At 35.9% G+C, this 22,761-nt stretch overlaps 1 protein-coding gene across 1 annotated transcript in view; it reads left to right on the top strand.

Annotated features, from left to right (window-relative positions):
* Positions 1-218: 218 nt before the first annotated feature.
* The window catches only part of shv (DnaJ heat shock protein family member shriveled), a 124,590-nt gene continuing 102,047 nt past the window's right edge, over positions 219-22,761 (top strand). The window contains exons 1-2 of the mRNA XM_090395097.1: positions 219-330; positions 15,152-15,308. Coding sequence (XP_090251223.1) covers positions 260-330; positions 15,152-15,308 — 228 coding nt within the window. The 5' untranslated portion in view covers positions 219-259. The remainder of the gene's footprint in view (positions 331-15,151; positions 15,309-22,761) is intronic.

Genomic DNA, 22,761 nt, shown 5'->3' with positions numbered 1-22,761 from the left:
GACTTTCTTTGTGTGCGTGTCTAGATGGAAATTTTTTTTGTACACGTAATTTCACTCGTATACGGATCACAGTAGCGTGATCCGTATACGAGTGAGTTATTTTATAAAATAAACTCTGATTATCAAATATTCATTTGATATTTGACCCACACGTGTATATGTACACGCGTGGGTCTGTTTCTCTTCACGCGAACCTTGTATATATACAATTGTTGTTTTAGTCTTCCCACAATGCACTTTAATACACGTGTTAAGAAGGATGTCGTCGCCGGTTCTCACTTACTTTACTCTTGTGAATATTTTCATTTTTCTCTTACAAGTATTAGGAGGGTAAGATTTAATTCGATGATAAATAGATAACCACCCCTTAATTGTACTTAAAGTAAAAGTAAGTATGCTGCCCAACAGACTGAACAAAATATATGTACCAACATTGTTTTGCTCTGTGTTTGACACAGCTATTGAGGTATTCGCCCCCTAATTGCGAGAGCGCGTTGACGTTTACTTTTTAGTATTATGTAATGAAAATGGTTAATGAATTATTCCAGTGTTTTGTTCATTTTTGACTTATTCGATGTATACAACCATATAAGTTGGCTTCATGTATGCTGGGTTCAAAATTAAAGATTTGGTTTCGACCTCTGGATAAATAGGTATAATGAATTAGAGTAATTTGGTCAAATGAATATCTCTAAAAAAATACTTATTGAAGTACGCTTACGGCACTCTTTTTCTGATTGGATTACAGAAATCAATATAAGACTATTTGTTTTACATTTATGGACACTATTTGAATTATTGTATCTAAAAGAAACTTAAATTCAAAACTAAAACATAACTGATTAGTAATGCAAACCAAGATATAAAGGCTAACTGCAATTATCCCAAGATGCGTACAAGCATCTTGGGGGAATTGCAGTTAGTGCTTGTTATTGATTTAAGTTTTTAAATATTCATTCATCAATAAATACCACCATAAATATTTTAACGACATTAAATTGGAAAGTGCAATAATTCATTATACTGTCCATAGGTTAAAAAAAAAAAAACTTGAATTTTTTTAGGCAGTCCATTGAAGCCACCATTATTAAGTGTTTGCAGAGCACAGTTTCCCCTCACCAAAACCATATTACAAGCCTATATAATACATGTAAAGTCTTCAATGCTGTTCATTAAGAATCGCCTGTAAATATATCATATATGAATCACTCCTTGACAATTAAGGAAAAGGAGTAGCCATAGTATTCAAAACTAAATACAAAGGTAATCTTCTTGAATGGCAGGCAGTCTCAAGTAGAGTGATGTGGGCAAATATCAGAATAGGAAACTGGACAACGAGACTTATTTGTGCCTATGGTAGCACAGAATGTTCTACTAAGGTAGAAGTGGAGGAATTTTTTGAGGTTTTAGAGAAAGCAACTGACACAATGAAAAAAGGAAAAATTGGTCCTTGTTGGGTATCTGAATAGTAGAGTAAAAAATGATTGTGAGACATACAAAAATATTTTGGGAAAATTTGGAGAAAAGAGCAAAGCTAATAATAATGGCAAATACCTGTTGGATTTCTGCTCAGGACATGGACTGGTCATTACTAACATCATGTTCCAACATAAAAATGTGCACAAATTCACATGGAGAGAAGAGGCAAGGAATAAGAAAAGTCTCATTGACTATGTTATTGTTGATAGTGATGTTTTCTCCCTGGTGCAGGACACCAGAGTGTACAGAGGATTTGAAATTGGAAGTGATCACTATTTAGTCTTGAGCAGGATAAAATTGAATTTCATATTGAAAAGAATAACATGTAAGAACGTTTTAAAGCAAATAAAAGTTGAGCAGCTCTCAGATGTGAACTGTAGACTAAAATACACAAAGATTATTGAAGAAAAAATGAAAAAGTTTGAGAAGAGGAACCAAACTTGGATATTCAGTCGCAAATCCTGAAGAAAACCCTGATTGATTCAGCCAGAGAGGCATGTGGTGAGGTTGTCTGCAAGGATAGAAAAATCAGAACTCCATGGTGGACACAGGAAGTTAAAGAGGCAGTGAAGGAAAAGAAAGCATATCAAAAGTTCCTGGCAAATAAGTCAGCTTTTGCTCTTAGAGAATACAGAGACAAATGTAAGAAAGCTAAACACTGTGTAAAAGTAGCTAAACAAAAGTCATGGGAGGACTTTGGCAAGAACATAGAAAATGAATATCAAGACGATGGCAAAATGTTCTGGAGGTTGTTGAAGAAACTTAGAAATGGAAAGAGTGCTGTTAGAGATGATATGAAAATGGGAGAAAAAGATATCCTTGGAGTATGGAGTAATTACTTCGAAATAATTGCTAAATGAAACAAGCAGCGATGACAGTACAGTGGTAAAAAAACACTTAAGCATACAGTCAGGAATACATATCCATACTTGAAGTAGAAAAATCCATCAAAGGCTTGAAATGTGGAAAGGCAGCAGGAGTCTGATATTTGACCAGAAAAGCTGAAGTATGGTGGTATAAAAGTCTTACAGTGGCTGCGCTGCATATTTCAGAGGGACGAATTCCGGATGATTGGAGTAGAGCTCTCATAGTAACTATATATAAAAAGGGAAATAAAACTGAATGTGAGAATTACAGAGATATTTCCCTACTGAGTGTTCCTGGTAAGATCTATGCAAGTATACTTGAGAAACGGTTGAGAAGAATTGTGGAAGAAAAGCTTGTTGAAGAACAAGCTGGATTCAGGTGAAATAGAGGCTGTCAGGATCAGATCTACACTTTACGACAAATAGTTGAGAAATCATGGGAATATAACAAAGATCTGTATTTAAGTTTTGTCGATCTGGAAAAGGCATATGACAAGGTGCCAAGAGAGAAGCTATTCAATATTTCGGATCGTGAGTGTGATATTTTTGTCAACCTTCAAAATGAAGGAAATAGGGATATGACAAGAAACGGCAAGGTTGTACATGAAAATTGTGAGAGTGTGAATGTAGAAAGTGTGAATGATAGTATAAATGGTTTCTCAGAGAACAAAAAAGATGAGATAGATGCATTGAGTGAGATCGGGTTGTTGAATAGTGCGATAGAAAGAGCAAAACAGCAGCTAGAGTGCATGAACAAAAGTAGACTGAATGAACCAAGCAATAATAAAAGGTATGACAGGAAAAATAGACGTATGAATGTGAACATGAACAAAATGAAGGATAGAGTGCTGTATGGAGACTCGTTAGTACGAGGTGTGTTAGTAGAGGATTTGACAAAATCGTACCAACCTGGTGCGACCATAAAGGACGTAACTGCGTCTATTAGAGAGCAAAAGGAAAGGGTGAAAGAAATGATTGTTGTGGCAGGTACGAATGATTTGAAAGGAGATAAAATGGAAATGATAGAAGACCTGAATGAATTGTTTGAGGTAGCAAAAGAAAAGAGTGAGAGAGTTAGAATGATTAGTCTATTGCCACGGTATGACAGTGAAATGTTTAAAAGGAGGGCTATAATTGCAAATGACTTTATGCGTGGGTTATGTATGACGAGTGGTGTGGAATTTGTGGATGTGTGGAGTGAGTTTGATGGGCGAAAGGATCTATATAAGATGGATGGCTTGCATTTGAATGGTTACGGTGTAAGAAGACTTGAGAAAGTGTTGCTGAATGTAGTGGATGTGCAAATTCAGGGAAACTAGATTTGTTAGGGGGGGGGGAGTAGAGATACAGTCCTTATGGAGGCAGTTGAATGTAAGAATGAATATAATATGCCAGAGCAAATAAGGACAACAAATCTGAGTGGGATAGTTAATATAAGGCATCAAGGTGGGGTAGGGGCTAATGGGGGTCTTAAATTCATGTACACTAATACTAGGAGTATTAGGAACAAGAAGGAAGAGTTTTTGGCCATGGTTGGCACTTCCAGACCACAGGTTATAGGTATTAGTGAAACATGGCTGACTGTAGATGATATAACTAGTGGGATTGAATGTGATGGGTATAGTGTGTTCAGGAATGACAGAGAGAATAAAATGGGGGGAGGAGTATTGTTGATGATAGCTGATGAGCTCCAGCCAAGGAGAATAGAAGTTGAATTGCAGGATAGAGAAAAGAGCACGTTTGAGGCCATTTGGTGTGAGATTGTGGCTAGCAGAACTAAATATACAATTGGGTGCTGCTATAGACCAGGTGATGGAAAAGATGGTGGTGACAGTATGCACAAGCAAATAGAAGAAATGGGTGGAAGGAGGGTGATTATTATGGGAGATTTCAACTATGGTCGCATTGATTGGAGTGAGGAGAGGACATTATGCGGTTATTAAGGGATAACTATCTGCGACAGCATGTAATGGAAAATACTAGGGGTCAGAAAGTGCTTGACCTAGTAATTACATCTGAGGATTTGGCTGTAACAAATATGACCACATTGCCACCAATCGGTGAGAGTGATCATAGGGTCTTAACTTGGGAGGTGGCTAAAGGTGTAGAATTTTCAATTAAGACAGGGTACATGTGGAATTATTGGGCGGGAAAGTATGACAAGCTTAGGAGTTTGATTGGTTCAGTGCCATGGCATGTACAACTGCAAGGACTAGAAGTTGATAGTGCATGGGAGGTAGTTAAGAAGTGCTTGCATGAAGCAATGGCTGACTGTATACCTAGAGTCCGAATAATAAATCAAGTAGGGGTTAAATGGATGAATAACACCATTAAGCTTGAGTTGCAAAAAAAAAGAAACAACTATGGAGGGAATTTAAGGAAAAGGGTGACCGGCAGGCACATGAACGGTATAAAGCGCAGGCCAGAAGGGTGACGAGTGTGGTAAGAAAAGCAAAAAAGGATTACGAAAGAACATTGGCCATGCAGGCTAAAGAGAATCCTAAACAGTTTTTTAGATATGTAGCAAGTAAAAGAAAAAATGTACATGGCAGATTGATTTTAAAGAATGCCAATGGTAGGGAGGTAACTGAATCAGTTGAGATAGTTGAGTTACTGAGTGAGCACTTTGCAAAAGTATATCATCCAGGTGGTGACATTGCAGAAACGAATAAACCAGTAGATTATACGGGAATTGTGGTTAATGAAGTGGAGGTGAGTAGTCTATTGCATAACCTCAATGTCAATACATCTGTGGGATTGGATGGTATACCAGCTCGTGTTGTACGAGAAGCAGCTAAAGAATTGTCAGTACCCTTGACCATTTTGCTTAATTTGAGTCTCGGGTCTGGGTTAGTCCCGAGCGGGTGGAAAGAGGGGAAAATAGTTCCACTGCATAAAGGTGGTTCCAAGACTGCTGTTGTAAATTACCGACCGATTAGCATATCAGGAATCATTGTCAAGGTCTTAGAGAAAATAGTCAAGAGGAAAATACAAGATTGGATAGAAGAAAATGGGATACTGTATCGGGGACAGCATGGTTTTGTGAAGGGTAGGTCATGCCTCAGTAACTTGCTCACGTATTATAACACAGTGACGGCTGAACTGGATAAGGGTAATGGGTTTACGGTGATTCTACTGGACCTTGCCAAGGCCTTTGACAGGATTCCACATGGAATTCTAATCAGTAAATTGCAGCATATGGGAATGGACATAGGGTTGGTGAGATGGATAGGAGGGTGGTTGACGGAGAGATATCAGAGAGTGGTTTACTCGGGAGTAGAGTCCACAAGACGGCCTGTGACTAGTGGTGTGCCACAAGGATCTGTTCTTGGACCACTGCTGTTTAATTTGTTCATAAATGATATAGGATGATATAGGAAATGATCTGAGAGGAACAGGTTCATTTGTTTGCGGATGATGCGAAGTTGGGTAGGGCAATAGTGAATGCAGATGACGTCAAAATTTTGCAGGATGATTTGGATAGATTGGAGGTCTGGGCTAAGGAGAATGGATGTCAGTTTAATGTGGCAAAATGTAAGGTTATGCATTTTGGGATGAAAAGATTGGCGGCAGTTTACTGCATTGGTGGAACCCTGCTCCAGGAAATTGATGAAGCACGAGATTTAGGAGTGTTGGTGGATAAGGAATTGAAATTTAGGGGACACATTGCAAAAGTGACCAAAATAGCTCATCAAATCACTTGGTTGCTGAAGAATACGTTGACAAGCAGAGACAAGCAGGTTATTGTTCTTCTCTATCGAGCCTTGATAAGACCCCATCTAGACTACTGTGCTCAGATTTGGTCACCTAGGTTTCTTCTTGATGGGGAGGAGGTGGAGAGGATCCAGAGGCGAGTGACCAAGATGATAGCAGGTCTGTGGAATGAACCGTATGAGAACAGGTTGAGGATTTGTGGGTTGCAAAAATTGGTTGATAGGCGGAGGAGGGGAGATATGATTGAGACATTCAAATTACTGAAGGGTTTCTATAAAATTAATTCAGAAGATATTTTTGAGAACAGGGCTGGTTGTGGGAGGACTAGGGGACATCCATGGAAACTGGGCAAAAGTGTGGTTAGTAAAGGTGTTAGAGCTGGGTTCTTTACTTTTAGAGTGGTGAATGAGTGGAATGCGCTCCCTGAGTCTGTGGTGGATGCTGTGACGGTGAATGAGTTTAAGGCGAGGTATGATAGATACTGTATGAATGTCAGATAGTTGTGATGAATATGATTTGGGGCCTCCCTCGATGAGTCTAATGACTCCCTGGAGTTGCCCGTAATAATAGTAATAATAGTAATAGTAATATGCTACAGTTATATGGTGTCAAGAGCATTATATCAAGCAATGCTTAGTCTTTATTTGAGTTGTAAGTCAGCAGTTAGAATTGACGGAAGTACAGGAAGATGGTTTAATGTTAAATCTGGTGTGAGACAAGAATGTACATTATCCCCTCTGTTATTCATTATCTATATCGATCACAGTATGAAGGAAAGCAGTATTAAACATGATATCAAAATTGGAGATGTCAATGTCAGCTCTTTGTTTTATGCGAACGATGTTATACTTCTAAATACATCCACTACTAGTCTGCAAGATCCCTTGACTAAATTGAATAACTGTTGTAATAGGTATGGTATGAAGGTCAACAATGAACTGACAAATACAATGAAAATAGGCATAATCGTTGAAAATGTCAACTGCGTTGTGAATTGAGAACCTGTGGAACAAGTAAATCATTTCAGCTACTTATGCACGATTTTTAGTGAAGATGGTAAATTAAATATGGAAATAGACAGGAGAATCAACAAAACTGGTATGGTAGGAAGTCAATTGAACAAATTCATATGAAATAAAAGAGAAATTAGTCGAAACACTAAATTAGCTGTATACAAGACATTGTTCAAACCAGTTTTAACTTATGGATCTGAGAGCTGGGTCAGAAGTAAAACACTTGACCAAAGACTAGAGACTGCAGATATGAGAGTCCTGAGAAGGATTAGAGGCGTGAACGGATGGCATCAATGGCTATATCATATTAAAAACGAGAATATTAGGAAAGAACTTTGCATTGTCAGCATCCAGGAATGCGTTAGCAGAGCTAATGTCAGGTGGTATGGTCGCTTAAACAGAATGGACGAGGAAAGATTAGCAAAACAAGTGTTCTCTGTCAGTTTGACAGGAAAATGACCCAGAGGATGACCAAGATATAGGTGGCTTGTTAAAGTAAAAAATACCTTAGAAGATAGATATATAAGATCTGATAATGTTGGAGTCTTGACAAGTAACAAACTGATTTGGTGGAAAATTGTACGTTGGAAATTAGTAATGATGTAAATTTTTCATGTAGTACTATCATATCCTGTACACCCCTAGAGGGTACACAGCAGGAATTTGATGATGATGAGAAAATTATAAATGCCATATGTGAATGTCATCATTCACAAATAATTACATATTCTTCTATTTTTCCTTGCAGCAAAGAAATTAAAAGCTTTCTAAATTTATTTCTAACTATTATTGTTATTATTATTTGACACCTCCAGGGAGTCCAAGGACTCATCGAGGGAGGGCACCTGTTCTACAACTCCATCTCCACGATTCAATCACGAACGGACCGCAACCACACCAATGCCATCTTCCACCTGTCACCACCAGTATTTCCACAGACAATCACAAACATCCATGCCCACGGCAGTATTCAAACCCGCATCCTTTTTGGCTGGAGAGCAGATACGCTATTCACTTAGCCAACCAGGCAGGCAATGAACTATGCTTTGTATAGTTTATATAATGCAAATTCTAGTAATAAAATTGAAACACGTTATCTTTGCTGATAGACAGTGAAAATAAGTTATTACATTCTTCCGTTGCAATGATTGATGACATAGTCATTGATGTTACAAGTAATATTTCTTCACTTAACATTAACTTTCTAAATGTGCCATTTCTTTTGTTGTGGAAATATTAGCTATTATTTTTTACATATTCTAGTGAATACCAACTGAATGTACCATGATGGGTATCGAGGTGAGCAGAAGGCGTTTCTGCTTATTCTGCTTATATGGATGTTAGTTCACCAAAGTTCAGCTGATACTTAGTTGTTTTGCCACCACAAAACTAATCCAAAATAAGAAACCATAACACTACATGATCCACTTCAAATGAACAGAAAACATCAAATCCGGAAAGGTACTAGTGTTTGGTTCTACCATGTGGGTGCATTGCCGGAAGTGAAGTCACAAGTTTGGCTGAAACACATACACACACTGTGTCCGCACCCACCTGTTTCATGTGAAATTACCAATCCACTGATCTTCACCTCTAACAACACATCACCAGCCCATTTTCTCCAAAACACATACCCACCTTGACCTCAAAAATCCAGCACACATATCCACCACCTCAACAGTCCAGCACAAGATATTCTGTGTCTGGCACTTATGTTGAACATATTGGATGCTCTAATGAAATTTGAATGGAAGAACATATAAATCAGGTCTCATTAGAACAAATGAAGTATGTGATGACAATTGAACATTAGAAATTAGTGATATGTTAACACTCAGCTGAATAAAATGCTCTTGTGTAAATTAAAGATGCCAAGAAATTATATTTTTGGTTTAATCCTTTATGTAAGTGTAAGCAAACAAACTTTGTGCATAAAGTAACTCGTGACTGAGCAACTGGTATATAGATGCTAATGACTTCACATCACTTGCCTTAGTATCCCATAATACAAAGCACATAATGCATAGCATTACACATATCCTTAATGACATGTATAATGCTATGCATTATGGGAAGGATAACTACCTGGACTGGTTTTGACCATTATTGAGGTCTTATCAGTGGGAGTCAGATCCAGAAGTGATACTAAGGTTGAGGTAATGGAGAATTCACATTTCCATATACAAATAGCCAGAGGGTGTCACACTTTATTACTAAAATATTCTGGATTAGAGATAGATATTGAAAGTTTTTTTCACTTGGCTATACCATAAATTATACCATAGCATAAATTCTGCATCCCATTTTTGTTTTCCAAATTTTAAAACCCTACATTGTGCAACATTGAACTCACATCCCCATTCCCGTGCCAATCACTCAATTTATTCAAGTCTTCTTGTAAGGCCACAACATCTTCTCTACTCTTCATGGTTCATCCCAACTTTGCATCATCATCATCATCATCTGCAAACAACTGAATATCTCCATAATCTTCAGCAATATCATTCATATACAAGTTAAACAGCAATGGCCCTAAAACAGACCCCTGAGGCACACCACTAGTAACTTTCCTTTTCCCTGGATATCGCTCCCCATACACAGCTTGTTGATACATATCAGATAGCCAGTCTCCAATTCAATGCACCAATCTAATATCCAACTCTATCCACTCCAGTTTGACTATCAACTTATCATGCGGTAATCTATCAGAAGCCTTTGCAAAATCTAAGTATATTACTGTGTATCCTTCTCCTCTGTCCATGGAAGCAGTCACCTTATTGTAATAAGTAAATAGATTACTAAAACATGACCTCTCTTTAGCAAATCCATGCTGTCCATCAAAGATAATACCATTGTTGTGAACCCAATTCTAGATCCTAGTTTTCACAAGCTTCTCCAAACAACTTAACTACAACACTTGACATACATAGTTTGTCTATATGTGTCAGGTGTATTGATGCTTGAGTTCTATCATCACCTTTATGAAGTGGCACAATCTTGCCCTCCTTCCACTCCTTAGGAACTTTAATACGAGTGCAAGACTCGTATTAAAAAATATGTCAAGGCCGGTGTCAACTCCCTGGCACATTCCTTCAGAATACGTGGTGATATATTATCAAGTCCCACAGCCTTATTTACATCCAGTTTGCTCAACTCCCCATACATCTCTTGCTCACTTACATTCTCTCTTCCCCATCATCAACTGCTCTCAATCTCTCCATGAAATCACATGCACAAGATTGAAAGACTTTTATGAACTGCTCATTAAGTATCCACCACACCTTCTGCAACAGCTGTCTTTATACCATTTTCTTCAATCAATGTCATTCTTCCATAATCATTCTTTCTTTTACTGTCTACATATCGAAAGAATTCCTTAGGATTCTTTTTGACTTCATTAGCTAACTGCTGTTCATACCTCTCTTTGGCTACCCTCACCAACCAAGCCACCCACCTTGCCTGGTCTTTGTAGCCCTCATAGAATTAGTTATTTCCACTTCTCTTATGCTGCCTCATAATGCCCTTTTTCTCTGTATCACATGCTTAATTTCTTTATTCATCTAATTCACACCTACCTTATTTAACCTTCTCACCCTTGGAATACATTTAGACATTGCATCTACTAGATAGTTTTTGAAAATCCCCCAAGCTGCATTGATCTCTTTTCCAACTAACTCCTTATTCCATGCTACACCTGCAAGCTGTCTCCTGAACTCTTCATAATCACCCCCCCCCCCTTTGTAGTTCCACATATATCCTTTTCTTACAGATGTCCTCACACTGCAGGTAATCACCTCATGGTCACTCTCACCAATTGGTGGGTGATTTGACACTTCATTTATAATTACATCCTCTGAGATGACCAAGACACTCAATCCTTGTGTGCCCGCTATTATCAACCTATAGTACTGTATATGGGTAATGGGTTGGACTTGTTGACATTCGATTTAAAGTACGGCAGTTGCCAGCAAAGGTTGGTCGATTGGTAGAGCCTCTGCTACTAATGGCTCACAAAACGTTATGTAAGTTTGAGTGCAGCTAGTAGTTGGAAGGGGATCAATCATTCGATGCTGTTGGCGCACACTCCCTCGATGAGTCTTTGGACTCCCTGGAGGCGGCATGTGCCCAACATAAAAAAAAAGTGATGTGAAGTCGTTATCCTCTATATATGAGTTTCCCAGTCGTGAAGTTACTTCACACGCAAAGTTTGTTTGCTTACACTTGCCATCTTTAATTTATAGTATAACTGAGTGGGAAAAATTGACAACATAGTTCCACATATACCCTTTTGTTACAGAGGTCATCACACTGCTGGCAACCACCCAGGTAATCACCTCATGGTCATTCTCACCAATTGGTGGGTGATTTGACACTTCATTTATAATTACATCCTCTGAGATGACCAAGACACTCAATCCTTGTGTGCCCTCTATTATCAACCTATAGTACTGTATATGGGTAATGGGTTGGGAAAGGAGAAACTTGTTGATATTCGATTTAAAGTACGGCAGTTGCCAGCAAAGGTTGGTCGATTGGTAGAGCCTCTGCTACTAATGGCTCACAAAACGTTATGTAAGTTTGAGTGCAGCTAGTAGTTGGAAGGGGATCAATCGTTCGATGCTGTTGGCGCACACTCCCTCGATGAGTCTTTGGACTCCCTGGAGGTGGCATGGGCCCAACATAAAAAAAGTGATGTGAAGTCATTATCCTCTATATATGAGTTTCCCAGTCGTAAAGTTACTTCACACGCAAAGTTTGTTTGCTTACACTTGCCATCTTTAATTTATAGTATAACTGAGTGGGAAAAATTGTCAACATAGTTCCACATATACCCTTTTGTTACAGAGGTCATCACACTGCTGGCAACCACCCAGGTAATCACCTCATGGTCACTCTCACCAGTTGGTGGGTGATTTGACACTTCATTTATAATTACATCCTCTGTGATGACCAAGACACTCAATCTTCATGTGCCCTCTATTATCAACCTATAGTTGATAATAGAGGGCACATATCTTTTGAATGTATCTCTAATCCATAAATTAAAGATGCCAAGAAATTATATTCTTGGTTTAATCTTTTATCCAAGTGTAAGCAAACAAAGTTTCTGCGTGAAGTAATTTCACGACTGGGCAACTTGTATACAGAGGCTAATGACTTCACGTTACTTGCCTTAGTATCCCATAAAGCAAAGCACATATCCTTATGGGTATGTATAATGCTATGTATTATGGAAAAGGTCACTACCCAGACCGGTTTCAACCTTTTTTTGAGGTCTCATCATGGGAGCCAGACCCAGAAGTGATACCAAGGTTAACTGCAATGGTAGATGGATTGAGTCCTGACCCCTTATCCCTTTTATTTGTGTTCTTACATGATGGTGAAGGTGCTCTGTCCACTCTTTGTGTGCCTTTTTCATTAGTTTTAATTACTTAAAGATGGCTTGTGGCTGTGTTTGAAGCAGTCTTTAAGTTTGTAGTCAGATGCTTTTGCTTATTAGCTAGTTTTGGTGTTTATCTGTTGCTGTGAAGAATTTTTCTGCAGTGATTTTGATGCGGGTTTTGATGCTTGGTAGTTTAGTTTCTCGATGTAGTTGTAGGTTTCTGATAAACCAGGGTGTGTTTAGCATAATTCTTAGGCATTTGTTCTGGGTTGTTTGCAGTTTTCAGATGTTTATTTCGGTCCTGTGCCCCAAGCTGGTGAGGTGTAGGCTAGTTGAGATCTTATTACTGCTTTGTAGAGAGAATTTTGTTGTTTGTGTTTAGGAGTTATAATAAATTTAATTTAATCCTTTATCCAAGTGTGAACAAAGTTTATTCAGTTGCAAACTTTGTTTGCACCTGAAGTATCTTCAGGACTGAGGCAACTCGTTGTAAAGGTGGACCAGTCTCTAATCACTTGTCTTAGTATTTCCCATAATGCAAAACACATCTCTTTGTGGACATGTATAATGCTATGCATTAAGGGAACGGCCACTACCCAAAGTGGTTTCGACCTTTATTGAGTTGACATCTGCATAATAATGGAAACAGTACTTCCTTGGAAATATTTCATCTTTCATCTTTCGGTTCTTTTAGTATTTTGGCATCTTCCAGCACTTAATCGAGAGGTGAGAAAATTCTCATTTTTGAAACAAATATCTTAGTATAAATTGCTTTGACCGAAAACTAGTTGTGTTAGGTAAAACATGAAAAAAACTAATCCCGTACCAGAGAAACAGCGTGATTATTTTAGAAATGGAATTCTTATTGATATACTCTGGTTCAAAAGTACACAGCGAATTTGATGGCAGAAATACGGTCATGGTGGGAGCATGCAAGATGAGTGGTCAGTTTCAGATCAAACAAGTAGATTATGAAAGTCGTTGCTGAATTTAACGTATAGTTATCTTCTGTGTAATGTTCTAGATTTTCCTGCATCTTTCAACCCTAGTGATACTTTTCAAACTACTGAAAAGTTTATATCATTAATATTAGTGTTTTTCCATTCCATAAATCTGAACTGTTTTTTTTTTATTTGCATTCAGAACAAATTCAGACTATATTCTTTGATAGCACACTATTGTGCTAGATGAGCTTGAAAAGTTCATTTGAATGAATTAGTCATATGAATAATAATGTATTTGCTAACTTGCAAGGATATCCCCTGATACAGTAATACAGGTATCCCTCGATTAATGTGGTTAATTAATCCCTCGATGTTACCATATACATCAAAATCGCATTAATCAAATCTAATAATCAATGGTAAAAATTATAATTTGCCCATGATCGATTGCTGTATTAATAATTCATTTTATATGGTACTCTTTAAGGAAAAATAAAAAATGAATGCAAAGTAAATGTTTAATAAATACTTGTACCTACATTATTTACTGCAATTTTTTTATCAAAAGAAGTTATCGAGTCATTTGAACAGTTTTAGTTTTTTCTTATTGGCATAACTTCTACGATAACAAGCAAAATGACTCTCCAGACCTCGTCAAACATGCAATAAAACATAAAGAAAAAAAACTGCAAATATAATACATGATGGTACAAATTAAGTGGATCAACGTTGAATCCAATATTATTTCATAGCCGAATAGAGAAACTATAAGAGTTTCGTGCCGAATATATAGAAACTATAAAAGTTTCAGTGGATTCAAGCATAAGCAACCTTATGGGCAACTCGTAGTAAAGGTGGAGTAAGCTCCAGATCACTTTCCTTAGTATTTTCCATAATGTAAAGCACATCTCCTAGAGGACATGTATGATAAATAAGCTTTTGGCTCTCTATTTGAGTAATACATGATGGTTACAATCTAAAGATTATTGAACAAAGAATAAAAAAAACAACTAAACCATACTATACTGACATCGGAGGTCACGCTATATCTCTCAGATACAATTTACTGTCAAATATCACAAACCTTTACATAACATGTGTTAAACCAAACTGACAGCAAAAAACAGTGCGAAATATCACTCGTAACATATGAATGCAGAGCTACTCATGACCTCCAAGCTATACACTGAATTGTGTAAGAATATTTATATTAAACATTTTGCATGTATCTGTCAGATCAGCTGCGAGCTCCGCAGGGTTAAGGCACATTAATCAAAACTCTTGCCGCATATATCAAGGGATTGCTGCAATTAATTTTGCCACATTAAGCAAGGGATACCTGTACATCTGATAAGCCCTATGTGAAGTGTATCAAAAAAATTTATTATGATAGTAACCATTAAATCACTTTGAAGTGTTTTGTAAGATGCTGAAATGGTCACATTTGGCATACTAAATAACACAAACACCTCTTCCATTCAACTAGATACTAACTAAAGTTTCGATTAACAAACTGAAAAGTTAAGAAAACAAGTCATGTCATTTTTATTGGTGCATACTACTAATATGGGATTAACAGATCAAAATAACCACTTTAGTATAGCAGCAGCTGTGTCTCTCCCCCTCCAGATTTATGTATATTTTTTATATTACATATGGAATGCAAGTTTTTAACTGTTTGATATGTTATTCCTTATAAATTGATATTTGGCTACTGGTGATAATACAATGCAGTTTTATTTTTTCCCAAAGGCGAGATTTCTATGCTATTTTGGGAGTTCCACGCTCAGCAACCTTAAACCAAATTAAGAAAGCTTATAGAAAATTAGCAAAAGAATTACATCCTGATAAAAATAAAGATGATCAAAGGGCTCAAGAAAAGTTTCAAGATTTAGGTGCTGCTTATGAAGTAAGGTTCATGTCTATAAGAATCACATTTTGAATATGTACAAATGTCAATTAATATGCTAAGAAATTAGAAACTGAATAAATATCTTTTTCTATATTAAATTTCTACTACTTATGTGAAATAACTTCACGGATATCATGTTCAAATACGTGAGGGTTTTTTTTTTTTTTTTTCACCAGCTGTATCCAAGATTTGTTACAGATAATTATTGACAACACTAAACATCTGTTATGCTGCATGTCAGATTTGAGGTTGGCTGATTTGTGTTGAAAACAGCGCTTGCATTACACTTGCTATATATTTAGGTAGCTGCAGCCTTAGATTGAAGCTGCCTGCTGCACAAATTTCCAAGTCAGACTGCAGATCAAATATTTTTGTACTCTAATACCTTTAACTGCACAAATTTGAATTCCCATGGATTTATCTTGATATTTGATATAAGAGCTGCTTGGTTTTGATTTTTCAAAGAGACTTGGCATTGCTTTTTAAGTGTTAATGGAGAGGGACTTGCAACTCTATAAGAACTTCAAAGGCCTGTAGCTGAGATCATTCTCAGTTAAAAATTAAAACATGCTTATATAACCTGCTTATTTTTCTTTCATCTCTGTGCTTTGCTGTTTTGTGGAACAAGCTTCTATCAGTGGTTTCTATAAAATATAACTTAGCCATTTTTAAAAAAAAAATTTCTGTCTTCCTAATCCAGTGGTGTTCAACCTTTTTTACTACACGAGCTACTTTTCTATAAAAAGTTATTCGGCGATCTACTCTCTTATATAGATCACGTTCCTCCAACCTGATATCTGATTACGTACAAATAAACAACTAAAAAAAAATACACAACTAAAAACTTTATTTGTGCATTTAAAAATGTATCACTTTTAATTATTTTAATACAACAAAAAAAAATATTGGAATAAAATATTTATTTCTCTATTTTGGAAAACCAAAGTTAGAAAAAAACAACAAATTACAAACTCACAAGTTGCAGGAAATGCTGGTTGATTAAAAAGAAAAAAGTTAATGTGAAATTTGGCATTGTTTGGACCTCGCAATATTTTCATAGTCATGTTGATATGAAGAAGTGGCCAATCGCAGACAATCATCCAAATGATCATTTATAATTTGGTTTCTTAATTGATTTTTTTATGACTGTCATATTTGAAAAAGCAGATTCTGACAAGTATGTCGATCCGAAACACGACAGAATTTTTCACGCAATATCAGTTAATATTGGGAATTTTTCATGTGCATACTTCCAAATGACTTCATTATTTATTGATTTTAAATGTAAACTATTCTGAATGTTTATTATCTCAAGTTCTACTTCAGCTTGGTTTATATCAAACAGTCCACTAATTTTATTTGAAATTTCTGTGATGTTCAAGTTTTCTTGAAATGGATTATTGATAAAAGATACAATCATTTCAGTTTTATTAATATCTTTAAATCTTGAATTTATTTCTTCCTCAACTAATTCTATTTCACGAATAAATTCTTTTAAATCATAGCGAAGCATTTCTTGATTTTGTTCAAAAAATTTTAATAAATATGGGAGATGTCTAAATTTGCGGTCATTTATATTTTTCTTTAATAAAAGTAAATATTGTTGGAAAGTTTTTATTGAACTTAACATGTTAATTTAATTTTTATCTCTACCTTGTAACTCTAAGTTTAAATTGCTTAATTGTATACAGAAATCTACTAAAAATGATAAGTGTAACAACCTTCTTTTATCACTCAATTGTGGATAAATACTCCTTTTTCATCAAGAAAATTTTTTATATCGTTAATTAATACAAGAAATCTTTCTAAAAATTGACTTCTGCTGAGCTAGCGAACATTATTGTACAACAGAAGTTCCCTATCATCATCTGCCTGTAATTTAAATAACCGCTGTTGCAGGGCTTTTCCTCGAACAGAATTTACAATTTTAAATGTAATATCCAAAACATATTTTGTGTTTAATCTTTTGCTACACAGTACTTGTTGGTGAATAATACAGTGGTACGTTTAAAAAGTCTGGATATTTGTCATCGTTTTTACATAATGAAATGAAGCCTGATTTATTACCTATCATTGCTGGAGCACCATCAGTAGTAATAGACACAAGTTTAAAAAGCGGAAGTTTGTGTTGTTTCACAAATTCATCAAATGCCGAAAAAATGTCTTCTCCCCTAGTCCTTCCCAATAATGGTATAATTTTCAAAAGTTCTTTACTTGAATAATCTTGAAATACCATTAACTGAGCAATATCAGTGGAGTCGTTTGATCCATCAAATTGTAATGAAAAATGCAACACACTGGTGAATGTCTGACATTAACCTGGCCTGGAAACTTTTCTCCGGCAATTGGAACTCTTCCTTTCGGCAATTTGAAACCTTGTCTGCAGCCTAGAAGTAGTCTCTCTCTCTCTCTAGCAACATCTCAAACCGAGAAGCTCCTTTCTGGAAGCGGGAACTCCTCTCTCAAGCAACATGGATCCGGGCAGTCTCTCTGATGGCAACTCTGGACCGGGCAGCCTCCTCTTGGACAGCAACTATGGAACCGCGACCCCTTCTGCTTGCTTCAGTCTCTTTTTATTAGGCCTCCTCTGAGACCTCTCATGAAGTTTGACAACTCCCAAAGAATCGGTACGAGTCTTTCATCTTAAGCTTCAAGTTCGACACGCCTTTTGTTCTCCTCCGCTTTCTTTTGATTGTAAGTTGCCAGCCATCGAAAAGTTGTTTGAACTCTTTCTGACTTCGGAGATGTTTACACTTAGAGCCTGCAAGCCTTTCTCATACATACAAGTTTCAATAACAATCTTTCTAATGCCGCCATGTACAGCTTCGGCAACAAAAACATTGCCTTTGTTTTTAACATTCTAATATATTCTTATTAAAGCAGTATATACAGTTAGCTTCAAAAGAGTTATTTACAAAAACATCTAATACAAACTATACCGAGACAAACAAAGTTTATTTTTTTATGATATTCACATGGGACTTAACCTAAGTAAAAAAATCGATGCAATGCTCTTTGAAATATTTAAGCTACAATCGAGTTTTTACACTTTGCTTATAATCGTATTCACTCAACTCGCTGTTTGACTTCCACTGATCCAAATTAATTCATTTACCCGGACTTATAAGAAAATTACTGATTTGACAATTTTAAATAAAAATAAATAAACAATAGCAATACACTTAAAGCGAATTAAAAATAATACAAGATAATGATAAATAAAATATTATGTTTTCAGTTTTAAATTAAATTTGTAAGTAAGGAGGAATACACAAGAGATCGATCAAAAATCGCTCCGCGATAGAAGGGTTGAACACCCCTGCCCTAACCCATCTACTATATTAGTGTGCTAGTCCTTAGCCTATTGCAGATGAATTCACGATATTTAAAATAAAATTTTAAAAAAATTAAACTGACTGTCAAATTGAATGCTTTAGCCACATTTACCAGAAATTGTGTGGAAGAGATTCCAATAGCATTTGCACTTCAGCTGAGTGTCCCAGTATCAAGAGATGGCAGTACAAGAAAACATTATAGTACAGCTGAGTTTTGCTTTAGGACATAGAATTTTTCCTCATCTTAATGTTTCTTAAACAAGAGTATGGACAGTTGCATCTATCTACCACTTCATGTAGTAGATGAATCACCCCCCCCCCAATGAGAGACCACTACCCATGTTGGAGGTCCAAAGGGGAGGGCTTCAAAAGTTCATTGTTTAGCTTCTTGAGCAAGGTTTCTAGATTATCTAACCCTTAGTTCACCTACGTTACTGATGGTGTGTTATTAGCTGTAGCAATTCATGAACGAGGTTCACTTTATAAAAAAAAAAAAAAAAAAAAGCATTCCTGTCATGTAGATACATTCATTTCAACCTGGAGATTGTGATAGTGATTGGTATCAGTAATGGCTAATTACTGGTCAGTATTTGCATTGCTATTTTGGGATACATGATAGTAGTACTGTCATAATAAAAATGTTTTATTTTTCTGTGTGCAAAATATACTAAAAATTAAACATCAATAATTTTAGCAAAATAATGCTGTACAATTTTAAAAAAGGAAGTATATTTATAATCTTTATTGTTGAAAAAATCCCATCTTTTTACATATTAGACTCTGTGCCTGTCATAATCAAATAATTTGGTTTCCAGTAAATGTAATTTTTGGCATTTCATGTCATTATAGTCAACTATAACTGTGTGTGTGTGTGTGTCTGTCCGTCGCTTGGTTATGTTTTTCAAGGGAGGCAGAGAACCCTGATTTCCATAAGGAAAAATGCTTCTTCATTATAAAAATGATTAACTTTCCTTTAGAAAGTTTAATTTTCACTTGGTTAGAGTATAATAAATTTATTTTAATCCTTTATCCAAGTGTGAGCAAACAAAGTTTGCGCCTGAAAATATCTTCAGGACTGGGGTAAGGTGGTACAACACCAGGGAACTCCTTGCAAAGGTGGAGCAAGCTACCAACACTCCTATCTCGGTATCTCCCATAATGCAAAACACATCTCCTTGCGGATATGTTTAATGTTATGCATTAATGGAAGGGCCACTACCCAGACTAGTTTCGACCTTTATATTGTTTGCTCACACTTGGATAAAGGATTAAAATAAATTTATTATACTCTAACCAAGTGAAAAATAAACTTTCAACATCTTTCTCTAAATCCAGAGTAATTTATTAAAAAAGGGTGGCACACCATTTGGCAACTCCTATAGGTAGAGATGAACTGCTAATGCTTCTGCCTGGTATCTCCACTTGGGCCTGGCTCCCACTGAAGAGACCTCAATAAAGGTCGAAACTAGTCTGGGTAGTGGCCCTTCCATTAATGCATAACATTAGACATATCCGCAAGGAGATATGTTTTGCATTATGGGAGATACTGAGATAGGAGTTTTGGTAGCTTGCTCCACCTTTGCAAGGAGTGCCCTGGTGTTGTACCACCTTACCCCAGTCCTGAAGATATTTTCAGGTGCAAACTTTGTTTGCTCACACTTGGATAAAGGATTAAAATAAATTTATTATAACTTTCCTTTAGTGTGCATGTTAGGTTGATTTGGAATATCATCTAAAGCAGTGTTTCTCAACGTAGGGCGTATGCCCCACAGGTTGTAGGCAATTTGAAAATATACATATACATATTTATATTATACTTTTTCAGAACTTGGCTGACTGTTATGCTAAGGGGGGGCAAAATCTTTCAGATGTTGAGGTGGGGCATGATCCGAAAAAGATTGAGGAAATACTGATCTAAAGCAATTAAAGCCAGCATATGTATGTTAGCTGTGCATTCTAGCCTTTTTTTCCCTGTTGGCATAATAAAAAAAAACAAGGTTTTCAGGAAGAAAAATCCTTAACCTGCAAAATCCTTCAATGATCAACATGATCATTTCACTCAACAGGATTGCAACCAGAAACATTATAGTGCAGTTACTGAAAAATGTACTTATGAAGTTGGATTTCTGAAAATTAAAATTAATAACAATTCATAAATTTTGGTAGTTCTTTATATAATAAATGATCAGTCTAAATTTAAGCTTGTTTTAATAAAAATCCATGTATAAATTATTGGGATAATTTATACACACATTACAAAAAAAACAAAAAAACTTAACCACTCATTAAGCATAAGCAAATTATATTTGATATGAAATTATTGTTTTCATTCTTATTTTACCAGATGTGTGTAAATGAAAGTTTAAAATATCTTCACAACAAGACATAAGCACGTTAATGCAATCTCCCACATGAGAAAAATCGAAAAACATAACTGGTGGAAATAAGAATTATGTGGCATCATTAACAGTTAAAAGTGCTGATTTGTTATTAAATGTATCAGGGTATTTTTTTCAAATATTTAACTTACGATATTCACAGATTGGAATACATTTGTTGAGATTTGTAACTACTTGCTCTATTTATTGATGCTAACACTTCTAGAATTAAAAAAAAAAATTAAATGAAAAAAAGTATTAAATTTTTTTCATAGTTAAATTTGAAGTTAGTAGTCTAAAGAATGAAGAAGTAGTCTTAACAATAAGTTTTCAGCAATCCCTCAATTATTGACCAATGAGAGACCTCTGATATGCGCGTCTGATTAGGGCATCATTTTTTTTCTATACCCAAATTCAATTAGTGTGCCTATATACATCTTAAAAATAAATGTTACAAATTTTAAATCTTTTCTATCTGTACATTTTTTATGGCTAACTATTTTAAAAAATCATTCACTATGATGAAATAATTTAGTTATCGATTTAAAACATTTTGCAAAGTTATTTTTTTAATGGCATACTACACTATTTCCATGTACACTGTTCCAAATTTAACGGCAAAATTTATATTGTCTGCTAATTACATAGCATTTTGACGATCATGTCTCGTGCCTCCTTTGCAATTGTTTTCCTTACTTTTTTATTTTTAAGTATTTTCCCAACCTTTCATCACAAATAAAAGAATTAGTGAGCAAAAAAGTGGAAGTGTGAAAATAATTTAAAAAGTAATCTCATTTGAAGAAAAACTTGAAATAATAAAGAAAAATGAACAAGTCGAGTCCATTTTCAAAGATAAGACAAGAACACAAAAATGGGTGAATCAACTCTAAGAGCAGTTTTAAGCAAAGCTGCTGAATACAAAGAGAAAGGTAAGGCTGCTTCAAGTTCATCATGCATGCACTTGAAATCAAAAAGTATTATAATTCTTGAAATAGAGAGACTTCTTTCTACATGAATCAGAGATTGTAACCAAAAAATGGATCCTGCTAAGCACTGATCTTATTAAATTAAAAGCATTAAGTCTCTTTGTGACCTTGAAAGAAAGTACTATCAATAATGGAAAAGAATAAGAATTCCACGCTAGTATTAGGTGGTTTAAGCATTTCAAAATAATGAAGAAATTCTAGAAATAGCCTACGTAATGTTTTAATCAAGGGCAAAGCTGCAAGTGCAGCTAAGGAGGTGGCTGCAAATTATCCAGAGATTTTGAAGAAAATTATGTGAAGAAGGGAGCTGTTGTGACCAACCAATATTTAATGTCGATGAAACCGGCCTTTTTTTTTTTTGGAAGCAAATGCCTTCCAAGACTTTTCTGGCCAAATGAGAGAAATCTCAGCCTGGTTATAAAGTTGCAACTGCTAGCAATACGCTGCTTGGAAGCACATTCTTCACATTGTGCAAATGATTTGAGGTTTTTCAAATGAATCTAAGTTAATTAAGTCTCATTCTGAGAAACTGAATGATTCCGACCTGTTAAATTTAGATGCACAGTGGGAAGATCCAAAAGAATATGAAGAAATTTTAATCACTGAAAAGTCCAAAGAGATTTCACAGAGGCAAAGGTTGGTCGATTGGTAGAGCCTCTGCTACTAATGGCTCAGTTAAGTAAGTTTGAGCGCGGTTAGTAGTTGGAACGGGGGCCAATCGTTCGATGCTGTTGGCACTCTCCCTCGATGA

The sequence above is a fragment of the Typopeltis vanoorti genome, chromosome 7 (assembly GCF_054136105.1).
Source record: "Typopeltis vanoorti isolate ZY-2024b chromosome 7, IOZ_Tvanoo_1.0, whole genome shotgun sequence".
Taxonomy (NCBI): Eukaryota; Metazoa; Arthropoda; class Arachnida; order Uropygi; family Thelyphonidae; genus Typopeltis; species Typopeltis vanoorti.
Note: the sequence above shows the minus strand (reverse complement) of the source record. Positions and strands in the feature narration are given on the sequence as shown.